Here is a 23,066-nt window from a genome sequence, read left to right as displayed (position 1 = left end):
TTCAGAGAATTTTGCATCAAAGGCAATTTGTGAACAGAATCAGTTAACAACTTTTGTGATGTATTGTAAATAGAATCTATTATTGTTGTAAAAGTCCAGATGAACAGCATTATTGCAAAATCTTCTGACCTATATCCTAAAACTGAAATCTCCAAGGAGATTTCAAATCTATAAGAGTAATTAAGATGCCATATGGAGACTTAAGCTTAGGTAAAAACAAAAGCTGCTAAAATTATTTCTCTTATGCATTCACATCCTATGAACCATTAAATTGCAGATCACCTATGGTATGAACAGTCAATGAGAAATGAAAGATTTGGTAAACTAATTTGAGAATTTAATCAATTCTCATTAAAACTCATTTCATATTTATTTCCAATTACTGCTTACCAATATTCTCTGGGACATTAGTTGTTTTTTTCTGCTGCACCTTATTAATATTTAGATTCTTTTTCTAAACCTATCTTATTTGAGATTGGTTTTTGTGTGATGGGTTTTGTGTGGTTTATTATGGGTGAGAGATTGACCAAAATCAAAAACGGGCTTTCAATCGGTCAGATGGTATAAATGGCTCAGTCACAGCAACACATCAGCTTAAGAAGGTGTCAGAATCAGAAAGTTAAATTTGTGCCTTAGTGCTTTGGAGAATGATGCCAAACTGTTACCTAGAGTAGAGACAACAAAATTGTCTCAGAGGTTATATCATATCAACACACACCTAGATTGGTTATACAGGCTTATTTTAATAAAGAAATTCATAATATATGCATCAACAGATGAAATGGAAACCCAAAGAAAATACAACTTTTTCAAATAAATATCTAACATATTTAATAACCACTATGAAACAAGAGTTAGCCCATACCATTATTAACAGTTTCTTGGTCGATCATGCCTCCTTCAGAGAAGCCTTCTAAATCATCTAATTTTAATTTTTCCCAGGGTATATATGTGACTCCAAGGTCAACATCCCAGAATTGCTTATATTCAGGTTTCACACCTTTGTTTAAAGCCCAAGCAATCTGCAGCAGATGATAAAGAGAGTAGACCATATTAGACCAAATATAATTCAAAACAATAGCTATATTATATATGAAGTTTATCATTGTGTTTTGTGATTCTTTTCTTCAATTGGATAACCACTAACTACATTTCTATCTACTCAAAAAAATATTCCTGGACCAAAACAAAATTTATCTTGGCCTTCTAATACCATTCCCTGACAGGATATATTAATTCAAATGGAACACGAAGGAAGCAGTGAAGTCTAAACTATGAAGCAATGAGTAAATCTAAGTGGTCTGCATTGTTTTGGAATAAAGCCAAAATTATGACTAATTACAAATTAGGAGATTTGGAGAGACAAATCAGCATAAAATGTTGCAGTATTTCAGGTAGTTTTAATTTTGAGGTTCAATAGGTATAAAAGGTGTTAACAAGTCACTTTTTACCCCTCATTGGAAATATCTATTACTCTATGAGGTGGTCCTAAAGGATGTGCAGAAAAAAAGGGACTTCATTATATATTCATGAGTGGCCAGTTGGCAAACACAAAAATCCTTGGATTTCATAATCAGGAGTACAAAATCATTTTACAAAATACAGTCAAAATTAGGGAGGCTAGCACATCAGTTACAAAAATTGAGTTAAATCTGTAGGGAGCAAATGGTCAAGCTTTGTTCTCCTGAGGGCTGGAGAACACATGAAGTGAAGAGGGGGTGAAACTCAAAGAGGAAACACTTAAATAATCAGTTGATAATTAAGGGTTCTCTCTCTTCAAATACTGTCCCACAAGGAGGGAATTCGGTCAAATTAATGGAAAGGGATCAAGGAAGCACTGTCAGTGTCATGAACTACAAGACACTGCAAGAGGGCTTTAAGAAAATAGAAAATAAAACACAGAAATGTGTCAGTTCTGTGAGAGAGTTGGGAGGAATTGCAAATATTTTCTAAGTTAGTTGCAATTCAAGGTGAAGCAGCTAATTAAAGGATTCAGTCTTTAAAAAATAAGTTCATGAACTCAGCGTGCTTATGCTGGAGAGCGCACAAGAGAAACAGGCAGCAAATCCATTCAAGCAAAGAACTATTATCTTCAAAATAAACACTGCCCTTCTACAAAATATCTACTTCTTCCCTACTGCATTCCTCAGCCTCAGCAAATTTATTTTTCTATGTCACATGTAATGGATTTACCACTGGAATACAATGGAAACTGTAAAGTTTTTTCCCTTTTGTGGGACCCATTACATAAATTCAAACAACTTTTCTCTTTGCTTTCTCATAAATGAACACTCCCACAAATCAAGTCTCATTACAGTGAAAATCAGAGCAATAAAAATTCATTGTGCTTTTATAGTGATTTCAATAAATACACTGAAACTTTTTGTGACTTTCAGCTCACAGCATGAGCCAAAGCAGGTATCTCCATGAATAATCTGATGTTTATTTAGAACTCACAAATACCTTAATAATTTTGGACCCCATTTTAAAGGATCCAGTGCTTAATTTTTGAAGAGCACGAAAAGCATCTTGCCGATGAACCATGCAGACATATGCACACCCTCGTGGAGGTATCATCTTAAAGAAAAATGTAGCAATTGTTATAAAATATATATCTTTATGCAAAGTCGTAATAGTACACACATTTCTCAAATAGTGATATCGCATTAAAGGGTTTTGTCATTTTGCCTTTTTCAATTATGAAGTTTATTCATTCTCACTGAATCTATGCTTCACCGCCCATATTTAATACCAAATACACATCTACCTGGAATTTGTTCTGTAAATTAGACTAATACTAATTTAAAATCTTAAGTATAAACTAAAACACAATGAAGTTTAATCTACTTAATTTAGGTCAAAATTCTGAGTTTTCTGAGTTTTAGGAGGTAAAGTGGTAATTTCCTGTTATAGATTGACTTGCAAAAGTTATGCGACCCAGATGTTTCAAAGCAAAATGAACAAGGCTTTAAAATTTCAATTCCTGCATTGCTACCTTAAGAAAGCCACATGTGGTTAATTCTTAATCACAAGTTATTGATAACGACAGGCTAAAGAGACACATTTTGTGAATTCTCATTTATATTTTAATAATTTCAACAAACTTCAATAGGCCAAAGTACACATTGAGTGCACTACAGCACAGAAACAAGCCCTTAGGCCCACTGAGTCCATGGTGGCCTGTTTCTCTGTCTAGTCCTATACCCGGACGGTAGCTCTCCATACCTTTTCATCCATCTACTTATCCAAACTTAACTTACAGCTGGAAGAAAGAGTTTGTGAATCCTTGCAATTACTTGGGTTTTTTTTGCATTAATTACTCAAAATGTGGTCTGATCTTCATCTATGTCACAATAACACACACAAAAATATTTGTACAATCAGTACTGAGTACGCCATTTAAACAATCACAGTTTAGGTTCTGAAATGTATGTGAACCTCTAAGGTAATGCCTTCTACAGAAGCTATTTGGAGCCAGGTGTTGCAATCAATGAGATGAGATTGAAGGTGTGGGCTGTACAAGTGTCCTGCACTATAAAACAATAGACAAGGTCATATTACTGACTGAGCCTGCACTTCCAAATAAAGATCTGCATGTGCACAATACCTCGATCAAAACAACTTTCAGAGAACTTTGAAGAAGGATTGTAAAGAAGCATGAAGCTGGAAAAGGCTACAAAAGCATTTCTAAAGACTTGTGTATTCGTCAGACCATAGTAAGAGAAAGTGTCTTCAAATGATGGAAATTAAGTACTGTTGCTACTCTCCCTAGGAGTGGATATCCTGTGAAGAACACACCAAGAGCACAATGTGCAATACTGAAGGAGGTGAAGGAGAACCCAAGGGTTTCTGAAAAAGACCTGCAGAAATCTCTTGAACTTGCTAAAAGTCTCTGTTCTTGCACTCTAAGAAAAACACTGAACAAGAATGGTATTTATGGAAAGACGCCACAGAGGAAACTAGTGCTCTCCAGAAAAAAACATTGCCACACATCTGAAGTTTGCTGAAGACCACCTATATGTTCCACATGCTTCTGGGACAATGTCTGGAGGGAAAAGGGCACTGCAAACCAACACCAAAACTCATCCAAACTGTTAAGCATGGTGGAAGGCGCATCATGCTTTGGCACTGCTTTGCTGTCTCAGGGCCTGGACAGCTTGCAATCATTGAAGAAACAATGAATTCAAAACTGTATCAAGACATTTTACAGGAGAATGTCAGGGTAGTGGTCCATCACCTGAAGCTTAATAGAAGTTAGATGATGCAACAGGACAATAATCAAAAACACAAGAGCAAATCAACAACAGAATTGTTTAAAAAGAAGAAAATTTGTTTTCTGGAATGGCCAAGTCAGAGTCCGGACCTTAACCCAATTGAGATACTGTGGCATGACCTGAAGAGCACTGTGAATGCAAGATATCCCAGAAACATACTTTTTCCAGCCTAGACTGTAAATGATTAAACAATGTGTTCAATAAAGACATGAAAAGTAAATAATGAAGAAAACCAGGAAATTACAAAGGGTTCACGAACTTTTTCTTGAAACTGTAAATGTTACAATTGAACCACTTCCTATGGTATCTTATTCCACACTCACACCACCATCATGACCTCTAGATCTAGTCTTACTCAAATTGAGATGAAGTTTCAAAAATATATAACAGGTATTAAACAGCCAGAACTTATTTATACAATACCACAACTAACAAATACTCACATTTATGGATTCAATCTGACCAAATTCCTCAAAGAGATTTGTTATATCTTGTTGTGTTGCCTTTTTGTCCACCTGACCAACCCATAGTGTAGTACTGCATACTAAAGAATGAAATAAAGAAAAAATTACACAACCATAATGAAATTAATCAATCTCACAACATTTTTCATGAAAGTAGGTGACGACAAACTAAAATATATCATAACTAGTGTTGTACTTGCTGTAATTGTGAAAAGAAACACTTGCATTGTTACATGGCATTTTCAGAACCTCCAGTTCCTGCAAACCTTTATAGTCGATTAAGCAGTTGAAAATCACTGCAAGTTAACTAGAAACTTAGCAGCTTAAGACCTTACAACTTGATAATGGCAGATAAATTATTCTGATGCTGATTGAGGAATGAACATGGAACAAGGCAAAGAGAATGTCATCCCACTAAGTCCCAAAGCCTGTCTCTTTTTCCCCAATGAAACTACCATGCTATTTAAAAAAATCCCAATATGACTTTAATATCCTATCTGTTAACAGGACAGCTAGAACTAAACTCTCACCGTGACCTAATCACTGTTTTGGCCAAACCTTCAGCATATAATGTACTGTACACTCTCATCTTTCAGTGTATGTTTATTATTGATCCGTTTTTAACTTTCCCCCTAAAAGCCATACTTTTCTACTTATCCAGCAAAATTGGCACTATCATGCTCCTTCCACTGTCATTAGCTTGAACTATTTTAAAATGCTCCCAGCTCTCTTTATGCCAACTCTACTTTTACATCATTGGTAATCTTTGATGTCCCTCTTGTTAGGTCTCTTTATTGAACAACTTGCTTTTAGGATTGGAAATTGTGGGGAATTATGGAGAAAATCTCAAACTTGTTGGGCGCTCTTCTTTGGCAATTCCCCATTTGTGCTCTGACATTAGATTTCTTGAGAACTTGTTTTAATTTTCCTGCAGCTACACAAGAGATCCTACTCACTGAACCTAGTTCCTAGTGGAGAAAAAAAGAGCAAGTTTATTAGTTTTATTGATAAAAGAATGGCTACAAGGGATGCAAGCCTAATTAACTTGTTAATACACTCCCTAGGTAAACATACAATGTAGTTCACATGTGACTACCAATTTAAGAAACATCTGAATCATTCAGAAATTAAAACATTAACAATGATCATAAGCCACACATTCATGATTATAGTCTTAGCATTTCAATTATAAAATCATTACAACAGAAATATGGACTGACATTACATGCTCCAAACTGGCATTGCACAGAAAGTAAAACTTAGAGGCAGGAAACAAAGAAACCAGAAACCCAAACAAAAATAGCTCAGGGTGCAGGGCAAAGTGAGAAAACAGGTCAAGATCAAAAAATATTTCATATCAATGATCTTTTATCAGAGCCAAGTGAAGTTAGAAAAATAAATACAAGAAATTCCACTGATCCTGAGCAACACACAAAATGTTGGAAGAACTTAGCAAGCTAGGCAGCATCAATGGGGGGAAATAAACAGTGCTTCAGGCTAAGAATCTTCATCAGGACTGGAAAAGAAGGGGCAGAAGCCAAAATAAGAATCTGCTGGTAAGAGAAGGAATACAAGCTGGCAGATGATAGGTAAATTGCAGGGAAGTTGTGGGGGAGAGAACAAAGGTGATAATGGAATTAAAGATAGAATAACAGATCAGATAGGGAGATAAAGGGCTGTTAATTGCTTTTACCCTTCTTTCTCAGCAAGTACCACCATTATGAGTATTGCCTTAGTTACCTTCAACATTCCCCTTCTCTGCAATTTACAATGTGTTAAACTTTTGCCATTTCTGATAAAAGTCTACTCTCTTGACAGACAATTATTCATTTTTATAGTTTCATAATAAATAATTCACCTGATGATACCTAATTACATAACAGTCACTGGGATTAAGAAACTATTTTAATTGTTATTTTTGGCTAATTAAGTCAAGATCAAAAAGCCTTCAATTTGAACACTTTACTGATTTACTCATTTCTGTATCAAGGCATTGCATTGAAGCAATTCATTCATTTATAGCACAGCTTAAGTGAACTTAGAAAATTTCAATTTACAATGGTGCTTTCCTGCACTTCAAGCAATTATGCTCGAAATCATGCAGTGAGGGAAAGCAAGGGCTTTCTGAACTCCAGAAAAAGATGAAACAATTATTTCTCTGCACATTGCACAAACAGTAAGGAAATTATTGGCTTTTGAGGAACAGATGCCTAATTACTCTGATACAGTATTGGCTGCAAATGTAAACTGGTATGTTTTAGTGTTCTCCTGATTTAAAGGCACTAAAGCTTAAAAAAAAACGCTCTGTAGTCAAAAATGTAAGGAAATTAATACTTTGGTTGTCACATACCACTAAGGGTCTTTGATCGAACAGGAGGTAGACCCTTTTTCTGGCGTTCTTTTTCACGTTCTCTTGCTCTTCTTTCACTAGAATACGAACGCGATGATTTTCTTTTTCTCTCTTTTGATCTTGACCGTGAACGTTTCCGATGCTTACGTTTACGAGACCCCGACCGTGATCTGGACCTTTTCTTTCGTGGTGACCTAATTTGTAACATTTGTACAAGACATTTGTAACATTAAAATTTTTACTTGCAAAGAACTATCTAAAATATATACTAAGCAATATTTGAAATTAAATGCCTTGAACATGAATATCAAATACTCTACCTTGAACGGGATCTTGACCGTGTTCTCGATCTCGAGCGCACTAAAGGTTTCTTTTCTTCATGCTGAAATATTTCTTCTTCAATGAGGTCTTGACCATCAGGTGCATCAATATCCATATCCTTAATGACCCAAGAAAACAATAAAAACAAAAACAATATAAATTAATAAACAAATATGGATTAAATATAGCTTCTCTGACCTGGGCCACATGAAGAAAATCAACTATTGTGAAAATCATAAAAAATGCACTAGACACACTGATGATTCTCTTGTTGTAAGCACTACATATACTTTTCTTGTATTAGCCTGATTGTATATTTGAGTACATTTGCAGTGCTCATATTTTAAAATGATTATTATGGACTACTGCAAAACCAAAATTCCTTCATATATCTAACAATAGTATTTATCTGAATCTATATGATCTTTCTCCAATTTCTTTAAAACAGAAGGGCCAAATAATATTCTCTTCAAAATAGCATTTACGAAGTACAGATGTCCCAAGGCTCTGCAGCCATTGGGGTACCTTGAATGTTGATACATGGTTTATTACCTGACAGTTATCTAGAAGTGGTCATCTTCCCTTCATTTAAAGCTTACTGCATGCAACCCAGTATTGCCAGGCTTTTTCTCATCAGAGCAATAAGTTACCAGACTAGTACCAATTGCAAGGTAATAAATTCACTAGAGATTCATCGTCCATGTAATTTATAATGTATTTGGGATATAGAAATTTGTGCTTTGTGGTCAAGATGGCATTCTGCTTTTAGCTCTTTCTGAAACTTATTTTTGGCTCTCATATCTTTGATTGTTTTTATGGCTAAAACCCAATTGCCTAGACCTTTCAGGTCATTATAATATGCCTTGAGACCTATACAGAAATTTAGAAAGGACCTGAATAAACAAAGATCAACATTTAATAAGTGCCCACTTGTTCTATGTCACAGCAAGTAAATAAAAAGGTTCACTTGCAATCTTTAAAACATTAACTAGCCTTTAAAGCTAAATTGTGAAAAAAAATCACTCTTACAAATAAGAAAATAATCAGTGATATTTAAACAACAACACACACAAAATGCAGGTAGAACACTGCCAGGCAGCATCTATAGGGAGAAGTGCTGTCGACGTTTCGGGCCGAGACCCTTCGTCAGGACAGTCGAGTGAGTGACATTTAACATTTCCAGCATGAACTCATTTCACATAATGAACTAATAACTTTTCCCTTAAAATGTTCAAAATGTGCTATTTCGAGAAGGCTGCAAATTATAATGTCAAATCAGTTTCCTTACTGAGGAAACACTTCAGAAGACCGAGTAGCCCAGCTAGCTGACATGCTGACAGATGTATTCAACATCTCCCTGGAACTGTTAATTGGCCCCTCAGTTTTTAAGATGGCAACCATCCATCATTCCAGTACCAAAGAAAGTGACAGTAGCCTACCTAAAAGACTATCATCCTGTGGCATTAGCCATTATGAAATGTTTTGAGCAGCTGGTACTTGAGCACATTAAAGCCTTTCTCCCAATTATGTTGGATCCCTTCCAGTTCGCTTATCACTCAAATCGATCCACTGATGATGCCATTGCCTCTGCTCTCCACTCTGTCCTGTCCCACCTGGAAAACTGGATCTCATATACCAGGTTGCTATTTATAGACTTCAGTTTGGTGTTTAACACCATCATACCCCAGAAAAACTGGTTGGGAAACTGTCCTCGCTGGGTCCCTCCTCTGTAACTGGTCCCGGACTTCAACAGAAAGGTTGTTGTGTGGGCAACAACGTTTCTAGTCCCATTTTGTTGAGCGGCTGTTGGTCTGACGTGAGAATAGCAACCTAAGTCTGAACGTGAAGATAATCAAGAAATGATTGTGGATGTTAGGAAGATGCTAATGAACCATCCCCTTCTGTGTGGATCCTCTGTAGAGAGAGTTAAGTTTACCAAGTTCCTGGGAGTTCACATCATGGACAACTACGCCTGGTTGCTCTCAATCACCTCCCTGAATACAAAGGCACAGCAACACCACTTCCTGAGGAGATTGAGGCAAGCGACACCAGCACCCCCCCCCCCCCCCCAACCATCTTAACTGAATTTTACAGGAGTACTGTCGAGAGCATTTTGACAAGCTGCACCGCCATTTGGTATGGGAGCAGCAGAACATCGGTCCCTACAAAGGACTGAGAGAATAGCATCTTCCCTCAGTCCACGAGGCTTCTGATCTCTCTGCTGCATCGCATTCTTAGTGCCAGCAGATAATTTGTACTGTACTCTACAGTATTCAATTTATGCACTTTATTTATGTGCAATTCATTTGTACGTTTAATTCTTAGGTTCCTAAGTTATTGTACTATGCTCTACAACCTAGTCCAGAGAAACATCCCGTTTGGTGGTATACATGTAGAAGGTTAAATGACAATAAACTTGACTTGACTTGAGCATGGAATGACTAATCGTTGAGAATAACTAACATTGTGATCAACACGCTTCAAACAATATATGCTATTATCAAGTTAGTTAATCTTTTGGCTATATTTAAGAAAGGGTGCAGGAAAGCCAGGGAAATACAGGCTGGTGAATGTAACATCAGTGGTGGGTAAGTTACTGGAAGGGATTCTGAGACAGGATCTATATTCATTTGAAAAGGCAAGGACAAGTTAGATGTAGTCAGCTTGTTTTGACTGTTAGCAATCATATGGTGAATAGTCACAATCTTTTCCCCAGGATCAGGGATGTCCAAAACTAAAGGGCACTGGTTTAAGGTGAGGGGGAATATTTGAAGGTAATCTAGGGTGGTAGTTTTATCCATAGGGAGTGGTAAGTACATGGAATTAGTTGTCAGAGGAAGTGACAGAGGCAGAGACAGTTAAAACATTTAAAAGACATTTAGTCAGGTACATTGAACAGAAAGGGTTGGAGAGATATGGACCAAATGGATGCAGATGGGACTAACTCAGGTAGGTAACATGGTTCGCATGGACGAGTTGGTGAAGGGTTTATTTATGAGTTGTGTAACTCTAATTCTAAGAATGAGCTTAAAAACATTTGAAGCCTACTACATAATGAGGCTCAGGAAAGGAAAAGGCAGCAGGATTGGTTGGGATTCATCCAGAAAACTTATAAAACTAGGTCCTTTTTCTCAAGAATTTAACAGAGATGAAATTAACTTTTCACAACTCATTCCAATGATCCCCCCCCCTTTCCCCCCCAAATAACCCAGTATGGTGCATGATGATACAGCTACATTCAATTACCACATTTTTAATTTGGCACTTTTGTTAGGCAAGTACTGATAGACCAGCTATCTTACTCTGTTGTAACAAAAGTAGGCCTCAAAACTTAAACAAATACAAGATAACCACTCCACAATTAACTGACGTTAATAAAGCTTATGATACTTTTTAGTTTGGATATAGTGTATTAAAGTATAACACACAATTTACATTACATATAACTTCAGGTTAAAAAATAGGAACTCCATAAGCAAGACTGAAAATATGTTTACAATCTCAGACAGTACAAAACAAACACAACATATTCTTTTCTCTTCTACCTGCTGCTGTTGCTCAAGTGGATCCTCTACTCTTACTTCCTGCTCTTGTTGCTGATGGTGAGTGCTCCCCTGAGATGGAGTGGCTGATTGTTCGGATCCAAAAGTTACCTCTTGACTATCCAAAGCTGCATTCTACAAAATGAAGCATTTCACAATTATACATCTGAGAAAAACTGTGCTCATTGTCCATAACTATCCAAGCGCTACACACTCATATGTAGCTATTTACTGGAATAACAGCTTGTGCATGTTTTGCAAACTGCTGGCTACATTTAAAGAACAAATTTCTGACACCACTGTGGTGTATACAAGATTAATATATTTCAAACAGCCAATAAGCATAAACTTATACATATATCATTCTAGAATTACCAAAATGTCAATATGAGAGAATGGAATTTTCCTTCCTATTCTATCCAGGTGAGTTAGGATGTATTAACAGCAAAATTGCGAAGATTAGAATGATAAACTGCATTTACTTGCAAGCATAATGCACAGCAAATAGAAACACAACATTTGCAGACTACGACTTCAAATACTAATTAAAAATACTATCAATCAGGTGCAGGGGAAATCGCAGTTGGTACTGCAAATTATTTTCTCATCTGTAACATATCAAAAGTTTCAGAAAGTTTTAGTGTTGATTTGTGCGAAATTGCTGCAAGAATGCCTCAAACATAAACTCAACCATTAAAACAGATGCAACCACCAATAGTATTTGGCTTGAGAGCTAAAACTAGCAAATGAAGTGAAGAGAGGTTTTTGGATCTCTGCTTTATGGATTATAGATAATTATTTGGCAGCGATGTAGAAAAAATGACGAGTAGGATTTTGGTTCTGATGGCATAGATGTTTTACCTAGCAAAACATTATCGTATGAAACAGTGGAAAGTTTGTCTATTTATATTTAGCTTTCCATGCACGAGTAAAAGCTGTCCACACACAAAATAAAACTACTGACTGTTTCAAGGAAAATATTGGCAAGATAACCTAAAGTGCATCACTTGGAAAGTTTAATATTTCTTCACTTAAGAGTTTTTCCTATAGTCATCACATCTGAAGCAGTTTACAAACTTTAAAAAAAAAACCCAGAGTATCTGAGAGTTTACTAGCCTATATAAGAACATGCTGATACTATTAACAACGAATCTTCATGCCTCTGCATGTACCTGCTGTGTCTGTTGTTGCTCCATCAGCTGCTGCTGAAGCTGCTCAAAGTTTTGCTGCTGGAACTGCTCAGCCAGCTGCTGAAAAAGTGATGTGTTCATGGTCTCAGTTACAAGAGGTCTGCAAGTCAAAGAGGTAACCATTTATCAAATAGATGCAATCAACAGTACTTCTCTAAGAGGCGCTAGCAAAAATTAACAGTTAACTGAGTGGCATATACAGTGCTTTCAAAATAGAACATAGAACCATAGAACACAACAGCACAGAAAATAACACAGTATATCTGAAAATTTCATCTGTATTTAAATCAGACAGCAATTTTACAAATATGTACATCAGGATATACATGCTTATCATTAGAATTATACCAAGGGACATTATTTTCTTCTTCAGATGATGAACATTAAAAACTCCAGTTTTGTTAAAACCATTCACTAGTTTGCTCTGACCTGAAATTATTGCTTAGAATTAGTATTCCCTAGTATTTTTAATACACAAAAATACTTGCAACTTGGTTGCTAAATCCAAGATTGAACTGATATTATAAATTAGAAGTATCAGCTGCTTTGTGGGTGAATGCCTTAAAAATAAGTCTCAGTATGATTTTGAAAACATTTTGCAGTGACCCACTGAAAATATTATGCACGGTTCCATCTGCTTCATGGCTCCTGATTATTACAAATAATTCAGCAGCACAAACAATTGAAGGGATAGATTCTCTGCTTCCTCCGGGAACTGAACTATGGTATCAAATACTGATCTAAAGAAGAAGAGAGAACTGAATTTACACATTGAAGCCAACATGTTACTATCCTTGAACACAAAATGCTACAGGCTGACACAGTACTTTACTTGATTTATCATACCATAACTTTTCTTTGTAGAAATGCTAAGGAGACAGAGATAAGAATTTTAATAATGAGCTATTTAATACTGATCAGCTGTGAAATGGCTTTCTTACTTCAGCTTTTTCTTCTGTGATACTTTACTTAAAAACCAAATATATTATCACCTATTATTGTAACAGCTGTGACATTATTATCAGTTTTATAACTAGAAGCAGAAATGATTAAATGTAAATAATTAAGTTCCAACTGACAAAATGGAACTTCAATTGCAAATTCATTTTCAATTAAATAGACATAGCAGAACCTCATGTCATAGCAAGAAAATAAAGTATGATGACTTCCAAGGTTACCTGTTACCCCATATGACCTGACTTGCAGAAATCTGTCTTTACACAAAGTTCCCCATAACTAAGCATTTTATGATGTGGGAAAGCAAGTTACAGAAATGCAAATATCTTCAAAAGTTGTGGAATAGGTATAGCAGCTGGAAAATTCAAAAGAAAACCAATCTTCAAAAAAACAAAAGGTTTACACATAACCTCTCTGATGTTATCAAACATATAGTTTTTTTTAAGAATGCAGCTGCTGGTTCACAGGAGAACATACCAGATTTGTTTAGGAAACTGACAATGGAAGTCTCTTCTATTATTTTTCATCAAACAACATACCATCCATTGATTCTTTCAGATCATCAAAATTAGCCAGTGGATGTGGGATGTCCTGATTATTCTTACTGTTGCTAACACATAAAGCACTGTAGTAATTTTATTGTATTACACTGTACTGGTGCCACACACACACACAAAAATTTCATGACTTAAATGAATGACGATAAACTTGATTCTGATATGGGTCTCTATTGTAGACTGATTGTGGAAAGGGGGTAGGGGTACAGGAATCATGGTTGGGAAAAGGGAAAGGAGAAGGGAGGGTGTGGGAAGAGAGACATTCTGTAATGATCAATAAACCAATTATGGTTACAATCTATAGCTGTACTCAGCTGGAAGCCTGAGAAGAGTTTATTTGCCACATATGCCTGGAAAATAGTAGATCCTTTTACAACAAACCAATTGTTTGGAATCAAATGACCTTGCTAGTGTCTTAGGGCTGGGTGTACCTGCACCCACATCAACCCACCCCAGCACTCCATCCAAGCTAACTCCACCATCCTTTGCTACCGTCAGATTTACAAACTCGTTCTTTGCTCTACGTTGACAAATACAGTACTGTGTAACAGACTTAAACATCCTACTACAGTGCGTATAAAAAGTATTCACCCCTCTTGAAAGTTTTCATGTTTTATTGTTTTATAACATTGAACCACAGCAGATTTAATTTGGCTTTTTTGACACTGATCGAAAGAAAAACACTCTTTCGTGTCAAAGTGAAAATAAATCTCTACAAAGTGATCTAAATCCATTACAAATATATTAACATAAAAAATAACTGCCAGCACGAGTATTCACCCCCTTTAATATGACACACCAAATCATCACTGCTGCAGTCAATTAGTTTTACAAGTCACATAATTAGTTAAGGTATCCTAGCTATATATAAGACTTGTATGCGGTCAAGGTGTTTCAACTGATTGTAGTAAAAATATACCTGTATCTAGAAGGTCCAACTGCTGGTGAGTCAGTATCCTGGCAAAAACTACACCATGAAGACAAAAGAACAGTCCAAGCAGCTCCGCAAAAGGTTATTAAAAAGCACAAGTCAGGAGATGGATACAAGAAGATTTCCAAGTTACTGAATATCCCTTGGAGTACAGTTGTCAATCATCCAGAAATGGAAAGAATATGGCACAGTTGTAAATCTGCCTAGAACAGGCCATTCCCAAAAACTGATTAACCATGCAAGAAGGGGACCAGTGAGGGAGGCCACCAAGAGAGCTATGACAACTCTGGACGAGTTACAAATTTCAGTGGCTGAGATGTGAGAGACTGCACTTACAGCTGTTGCCCAGGTGCTTCACCAGTCACAGCTTTATGGGAGAGTAGCAAAGAGAAAGCCACTATTGAAAAAAACTCACATGAAATTACGGCTAGTTTGCCAGAAGGCATGTGGGAGACTCTGAAGTCAGCTGGAAGGAAGTTCAATGGTTTGATGAAACCAAAATTGAGCTTTTTGGCAATCAGACTAAACATCATGTTTGGCATAAGCTAAACAATGATATCATCAGAAACACACCATCCCTACTGTGAAGCCTGGTGTTGGCTGCATTACACTATGGGGATGCTTCACTGCAGCAGGCCCTGGAAGGCCTGTGAAGGTAGAAAGTAAAATGAATGCAGCAAAATACAGGGAATCTTGGAGGAAAACCTGATGCAGTCTGCAAGAGAACTGCGACTTGGGAGGAGATTTGTTTTCCAGCAAAGCAATGACCCAAGCATAAAACCAAAGCTACACAGGAATAGCTTAAAAACTTAAGTTAATGTTTTAGAGTGGTCAAGTCAGAATCCAGATCCAAATCCAATTAAGAATTTGTAGCAGGACTCAAAAAGAACTATTCACTTATGATCCCCATGCAATCTGACAGAGCTTGAGCAGTTTTGTAAAGAAGAATGAGGAAAAATTGCAGTGTCCAGATGTGCAATGCTGATAGAGATCTATCCACACAGGCTCAAGGCTGTAATTGCTGCCAAAGGTGCATCTACTAAATACTGATTTGAAGACAGTGAAAATTTGTGCATCAATTATTTTGTGTTTTATTTTTGTAATTTAGATCACTTTGTAGAGATCTGTTTTCACTTTGACCACAAGAGTCTTTTTCTGTTGATCAGTGTCAAGAAAAGTAAATTAAATCCACTGTGCTACAATGTTGCAAAACAATAAAACATGAAAACTTCTGGAGGGTGGGGTGAGTGAATATTTTTTGTGTGTGTCTATACACACACACACACACAAGCTTTAGTACAATTCTGTATAAACGTTCATGTTAGTTGACCTTCACTGAGATAGTTTGACTTTCAGAAAAATTAGTTCTTTGGCTGTTCTCAGGGACAGAACCTAGTGTAACATGGGAACTTCCTGTAGTTTGTCTTGGATCAAAAAATCTGAAATCTGTAAAAAAAAAACTACTTCACTTTTATTTTAAATAAATCTTTCCCAAAATATTAATTCCAAATATGCATAAAACATTCATTTCCATTCCATTGCATCCCTAATTTCTTTACATAACAAAATGAAAAGACTGCATTCTGTCCCAGGATTCACAGAAGAAATACACCAATATACAATTGGGGGGAATAAAGTATATGAATGAAAAATATTCTTACAGCTGGGATGTAGATGTTTCTTTCTTAGCTTCATCTGAAGGATCATGCTCTTCATCATATTCGAATCTATCTAGGAGTTTCTGCAATAAATTATACACGTTAAAATTGGTATTTCTCAACCAGTTGCTTTGATAGTTTGACCACACAGTTCTGTTAATGCATACACGTTGTTTGGATTCCAATAGGTATTTCCTACAGAAAGCAGAGATTTCTTCAATTCTATTAAAGTGTATAGTTTGCCATAGGCTTCTTTACCCCAAATACAGCCTGCTTCTCTAATACTTAGTCATAAGAACAGTCCTTTCAGTTAATGTCTGTCTCTACAGCACCACGAAAGGCCCTAAATAACTTTTCCAGGTGAATCAATTATTCACATGCAAACACCTCAGCTTTATTTATTACATCTGGTGCTCCTGATGTGATTTCCCTTCATAATGGTGCGACTCGGCACAAACTGAGAGACCACTGCATGAAACACCTATGCTCTGTCCTCCATGGCCATCCAGACTTCCTAGTTGCTAGCTGCTTTAATTCAATTTCCCATTCCCACACCAAAAGATTTCCTTGGCTTCCTCCACTGCCATGGTGAGGCTAAATAGAAACAAGTGCAAAATCACCTCATATTCCACCAATGTAATCTCAATTTCTCCAACTTCCCGTTCCTTTTTCCCTCTCCTCATAATCCATCCAATTCTTTACGTATTCATCCATTCTAACATTTACTGCATTGGTCCATCATCTACACATTCCTCCCACTGGTGTCCTTCCCCACTGTCCCAACTGCCCTCCACACCTCCCTCACTTGATTCATTACTCCACTTACCTCTACTATTAGATTCAATCATCTTCGGCCCTTTGTTGCCTCCACCTATCACCTCCCAACTTCTGTCACTATTTACACTCCTTCTTTCATCTGATTATCCCTCCTTATCCAGATCCATCTGTCATGTGCTAGCTGCTGCCCCACCCTTTCCCTCCACCTTTTTCTACCAGTTAACTCCCCTTTACCTTTCAGTCCAGGTGAAAGTGTCCCTCTACTGACATGGGCTGGCACATTCAATTTCTCTCCCACCTTGTGTGCACATCCATGTAGACCATCTCTATGGCCTAATGTATTCTACGTTAATCCCATTTATCAGAACTTGCTCAACAATGCACAGAAAATAAATCAGCATTTCCTTCTGCCTCTGGAGAAAGCAGCACTACCATCTTCTTACATCAAATAAATTGCACATCTGAACTGAGAGAAAGAGCTAGTTTGGCAAGTGCTACAAGATATAGTTCATGAATTTCTAGCCAAACTGGAACTTTCAAGCAATTACAACTCTTGATGCATTGCAAAATTACAATATGGATATTTTTATACATACCGATTAAGCTGTTCTACAATATAACAGAGTAAAATTAGATAGACACTGCTACTTCAAAGGAGAATGGTAACCATCTTCATAGTGTACTTATTCAGGTGTGGTCTCAAAGCGCATATAGTACTTCGAAAAAGTATTCCACCCCCAACTCTTTGTTCACATAAATGAGTTTTACAACCAGGAATTTTGAACAATTTAACTGAGGATTTTAACTTGTGAATCACATGCTCCTTTTTTCACAGTAGAACACAAACACAGGGAAAATTGTAAAGCATGAAAAACTAAAAATTCAAAAAGTGAAATGCTAGCATTTGAAAAGTATTTATCCCTCCCCTTTGTTTAGTACTTAGCTGAACCACCTCTCATTGCTATTACTGCCAGTAGTCATTTTGGACAAATCTCTATTAGCTTTGCACAATATGATGGAGCAAGATTTGTCTATTCCTCCTTTCAAAATTGCTCAAGCTGTACTAAGTTAGTTGGGGAACAGCAGTTGAGAGGAAGCTTAAGGTCTTGCCAGAGATGTTCAATTAGATTAAGGTCAGGACTCTGACTGGGCCACTCAAGGACATGAACTGTCTTCATTTGAAGCACGGTTACTCTGGCAGTGTTCTTTGGGTTGTTGTCCTGCTGAAAGCCAAAGCTTCTCCTCAGTTTAAGGCTAGAAGGTTTTTAAGATACAATCTCTCTGTATTTAGCAGCATTAATTTTTCCATCAATCCTGACCAGATTTCCAGTCCCTGCTACTGAAAAGCATCCCCATTGAATGATGCTACATCCACCATACTTTACAGCAGTGGTCACCAACCTTTTTAAGCCCAAGATCCCCTACCTCATCCTTAGTGAAAGGCAAGATTGACTCCAAATCTATTAGTTACACGCATGCGCACCGGGGCAGAAAAGACCAGAAGTAAAACCCCGCAACCCAGAAGTAGAAATAATGTATAAACACCAGGGGTCACCACCCTTTTTCACACAGCAGACCGGTTTAATATTGACAATTTTCTTGCGGACCGGCTGATGGGGGTGGGGGTGGGTGGGCGTTCAACGCGACGGGAATCCAGCGATACTCGAAGCAGGTTCCTTATGTCCAGTCTACTCCGCAATTTAGTTGACATGGCTCTCAGCTGCTGTCCCACTTGCTCACGTTTTTCCGCTGGGAAAAAACTTAACGGGTTTGTCTTTCAGTGCAGGGTGCTTGGACTCAGGGTACCGAAACAGTTTCGAGGGCTTCATTGCCTCATTAGACAGCCTCCAGGCCCGAACTCCAGCCTCCCGCTCGCTGCCTTGGCCAGGTGCATCTGTTCCTGTACCAGGGCTGCAGCGGTTGCAGTCCCGAGAGAGAGCGACCGACCGAGCGAGGAGTGCGTTAGGATGCGCGCCCGCCCCCCTTGTAGGATCTATTGGCCGACAAAAGTTTGTTTCAGTAAATCACATCGAGGTAGCTGCTCTGCTGCTTATGAAACCCTGAGCCCGAATCAGGTCTGTGAATATTTTAGCACCGGGTTCCCATGAGCATTCAGTGTGCTGAACAGGTTCAGAGGCAGCGCCCGTCTGTCCACGCTCTGGGCCGGAGCATCGGCACTTCCCGCAGGCCGGTTATCCGAGGCCAATCAGTGAACCCTGATGCGCTTGGGTAATGATCTCGCATGTATTCAAGTTCAACAGTGGGCGTGACAGGGAATGAGGAAAGGTGTAACTGACTCATATTGTTTCCTCGTGGCCCGGTGGTTGGGGACCACTGAAGTATACTGTGTAGCGTGGGGGAGCTACACGCATGTACACTGGGCAGAAAGAACGGAACTAAAACCCCGCAACCTGGAAACAATCTCTCAACAGTATTTATGTATTTATTTTTCTTTTTTTCCGGGATCTAATGGGAAAGTCTCCAAGATCGACCAGTCGATCGTGATCGACGGGTTGGCGACCACTACTCTACAGTATGGATGGTGTTACCTGGCTGTGGCGCAGTATCAGATTCACACCACAAGTACTGCTCAATGTTGAGGCCAAAAAGTTCCATTTAGTCTCATCTGACACCAAGACCTTCTTCCACAATGTTACAGTACCTTTTAACTGACAATTTGCAAAGTTGTTACGGGCAAGGATATGTTTTGTTTTTTTAAAGCCAGGGCTTCTTCCTTAATACTTCCATCAATACTCTTTTCCTATCTTTTTCAGTTTGATCTTACAAAAAAAAAATTCCAGAAATTTGTTTGCAAGGCAACATTGAAAAATTTGTTTATGGGTAACCGTGATGTTGCTATGTCTACAGGGCATAGACTAATAAAATGATAAGCACATTTTTTTCATGTTAAACTGATAAAATTGCATGAATCTGTGAACATCTCGGATGAAGACTATAAAGAGACAAAACTGATGACCTGTAATCACAGACTCCCAAGCTAAAGGAAACAACATCCTCTGAGTTTCAAAATCCTCTATTAAACCTTTTTGGCTTTTTAGTTTCAGAAAAAATTGTCTCAATCTTTCAACTCCCTCTCATAATTACAGCTTTCAATCTCTGCTATCCTTTCAATTAATCTACAACTATGGTTTTAAGTATATCAAGTTTCCAAAATACACACTGGACCATGACTTCGCTGCCTCAACTATTGCAGACATAAAAACATTAACAGATATCAGATGAGCATACAAATCAGCTAAAGTAAAAATCAGCAGGACAAACAAAACACACAAAATCTGCTGGTGGAACTCAGCAAAGACAGGTACCATCAATGGAGGGAAATAATCAGTCGACCTTTCAGACTGAGATCCTTCATCTGGACTGGATATAAGGGGAAGGAAGCCAGAAAAAAGGTGGTGGTGGGAAGGGATGGAGTACAAGCTGGCAACCATAGGTGAAACTAAGTGAAGGGGGATATGTTTGGGCAGGGACGGGATATAAAGGAAGTTGGGAGGTGATAGGTGGAAAGAAGTGAAGGGCTGAAGAAGGAATCCAATACGAAAGGACAATGGACTTTGGAAGAAAGGGAAAGAAGAAGGACACCATAGGGAGGTACTGGTAAGAGGCGAACCAGAATGGGGAATGGAAATAGAGAAGGGGGAGGTGGAAGAAGAAATTACCAAACAATAGATAAATCAATGTTCATGCTATCAAGAAAGATCATAAGGTATTTCTAAAAAAAAACAGGAATTGTGGCTTATAAACAGAGCCACAGAATAAGAATGTTTCTATAAACGTTATAAACTATTAGTTAGACCCAATTAGAATGCTTAGTTGTGAAAATATTTTAAAGTCATAGATAGTTTCTGAATATGATGTAGTAGAGTAATAAATGAATTTCTACATCCATATTTTGTGAAGAGAATGGAGAAACTAATTTTAAATTCTTCATAAAAATCACAATTTAATTTCAAAATAGAAAAAAAAACAATGATTTACAGAATAACAAGAATAGATTCAGATTCAGAATTATTTACACACATGGTGAAATGTATCATTTGTGTTCACAATCAACACACTAAAGGATTTGCTGGGGGCAGCCTACTACTGTTGTCACATTCTGCAATGTAGCACGTCTACAACTTACTAACCCTAACTCATATCTTTGGAATATGGAAGGAAATCCATATGGTCACAGGGAGGATATACAGGCCTGCTGAACTCCTCCAGCATTTTGTGTATGTTAAGTACAAATATTTTATTATTTACAAAATTCTTCTTTTGGTAAATATATGTTAGTCCAGTGTAAAATAATTAGATGCATGTTGTTTTATATTAGCTCTGAAATGCAATTGTATTGCTGTACCTTGTTAAAGTTAAGTCCAGGTTCCAATGGGTTGAGAGTATTTGCTGTTGCCGCTGCTGTCAGCTGCGCTGTGAGCGCCTGGAGTTGGACAACAAGCCCAGCATCAAGAGCCTGAAGTAGAGATGGCTGAGGTTTCTGTTGCTGCATCTGAAGATTCTGTACCAACTGCTGGAGCTTTACACAAAGTGAAGATAACAATATTAATTATATACAACATTGAATCTACATCAGAAATATGGCTGACATTGGAAAAAGTGTTAATAAAGTTGACAGCCAGATTCTACTAAAATCAGTTAGGAGTGGGCTGTTTGGCACTGCCACCTCAAAGACCTGGCTATATCCTGACCTTGGGCACTCAATAAGTGGAGCTTCCCACATCCTATCTGTGATCTCACTGGTTTCATCTGGGTACTTGTTTCCTCCCACATCCTAAAAATATGATGGTAAATTAATTCACTGTTGTAAACACTGAAATATAAGTTAATGGTAAAAAGAGTAAAGGGCAGTTGATGAGGATATGAAAGAACAAATAATGCAGAGGAAGGGGAGAGAGGGGGAGAGAAGCGGGAGTGAGAGAAGGGGAGGGGAAGGGAGGAAGGGAAGGGGAGGAGAGGGGGAGAGCAAGGGGGGAGGGAGGGGACAAACACCATTTGTATTTCAGTGCACTGAAAGACTGGGAACAAAATACTATACTTTGCAAATGTCAGCACCTCAAACTTGAATATCTACAGACTTAGCCTGAAATGCACTTAATATTGTTATTTTAAAAGTGTCTTGTTTTCAACACAGTAAATAAGTTTCACCAATTAAGAAAGTGCAAATATTTCAACATTTACTTGGTTTCCAGTTTTGTCACCCACCCTAGCACAGAATAAAAAGGAGTACCAATTGTTTAACTGCTGTATACCTAATTACAACTGTGCAAAGTTGCAAGCACTGGGGTCAGTATGCAAACTAGCCAAGACTGTAAGAGTTTCCATCCATTCAACTATTTCCCTAAATAAGCAGATACAATCATTTATATTTCAGTGCATGCATCAGGGACACAGAATCCAGGAACTGTACAGGATGGAAACAGACCATTTGGCTTACTTGCCCATACAAAACAGTGGGCACCAATCCATCTGATTTTCATCTCCCAGATCCTGGTCCATTGCTTTCTATGTTAAACAAATCAAATGCTCCACTAGAAAGTTCTTAAATGCTTCCAACTTCAACTTGAAGACATCAAGTTAAGTTTTCTCATTAAAAGTAGGATCTAAATGCATGTAAACTAATTTTAATGAATCAGTTGTGATTGAATTGGAATTGATTAAAGCACAGTAGAATTAACAATGTTATACCTGTTGGCCTTGGGGACTCTGAAGAAGTTGCGCAACAGCAGCAATTGTATCAGAGTTAGAAAGCTGAGAGATGGAGGCCCATGCATCAGGTAAATTCTGCACCACGTTAGCTGGAGTGGCAGGTGTGGCTGGCGTTCCTAGAAAATTAAGTATATACTACTATACAAATTGTAAAGTTTACAGTTCCTGTTAAAAATATTTGTAATGCTAACAATATCACAGTACATATACGAAATGCACTAAATGCATCACCCACAACCATAGAGAACTATCAGCAACCTTTGACAACGCAGTTTCCAATGTAACATTGCAAATGCACCCTTAGTTTCACAGATC

General features: G+C 37.6%; 1 protein-coding gene across 3 annotated transcripts in view; it reads right to left on the bottom strand.

Annotated features, from left to right (window-relative positions):
- The window catches only part of tiam2a (TIAM Rac1 associated GEF 2a), a 209,062-nt gene that overhangs the window by 94,097 nt on the left and 91,899 nt on the right, over positions 1–23,066 (bottom strand). For all 3 annotated transcript variants that reach the window (XR_012099625.1, XR_012099626.1, XM_073051114.1), the window contains exons 6-15: positions 22,731–22,867; positions 21,388–21,561; positions 16,248–16,327; positions 12,124–12,241; positions 10,955–11,086; positions 7,409–7,527; positions 7,089–7,282; positions 4,718–4,818; positions 2,464–2,577; positions 866–1,022 (exon numbers count right to left, since the gene is read on the bottom strand). Coding sequence is in view for 1 of the 3 variants with exons in the window: in XM_073051114.1 (XP_072907215.1) it covers positions 866–1,022; positions 2,464–2,577; positions 4,718–4,818; positions 7,089–7,282; positions 7,409–7,527; positions 10,955–11,086; positions 12,124–12,241; positions 16,248–16,327; positions 21,388–21,561; positions 22,731–22,867 (1,326 nt within the window). In the remaining 2 variants the exon portion in view is untranslated. The remainder of the gene's footprint in view (positions 1–865; positions 1,023–2,463; positions 2,578–4,717; positions 4,819–7,088; positions 7,283–7,408; positions 7,528–10,954; positions 11,087–12,123; positions 12,242–16,247; positions 16,328–21,387; positions 21,562–22,730; positions 22,868–23,066) is intronic.

The sequence above is a fragment of the Hemitrygon akajei genome, chromosome 7 (assembly GCF_048418815.1).
Source record: "Hemitrygon akajei chromosome 7, sHemAka1.3, whole genome shotgun sequence".
NCBI classification, from domain to species: Eukaryota; Metazoa; Chordata; class Chondrichthyes; order Myliobatiformes; family Dasyatidae; genus Hemitrygon; species Hemitrygon akajei.
Note: the sequence above shows the minus strand (reverse complement) of the source record. Positions and strands in the feature narration are given on the sequence as shown.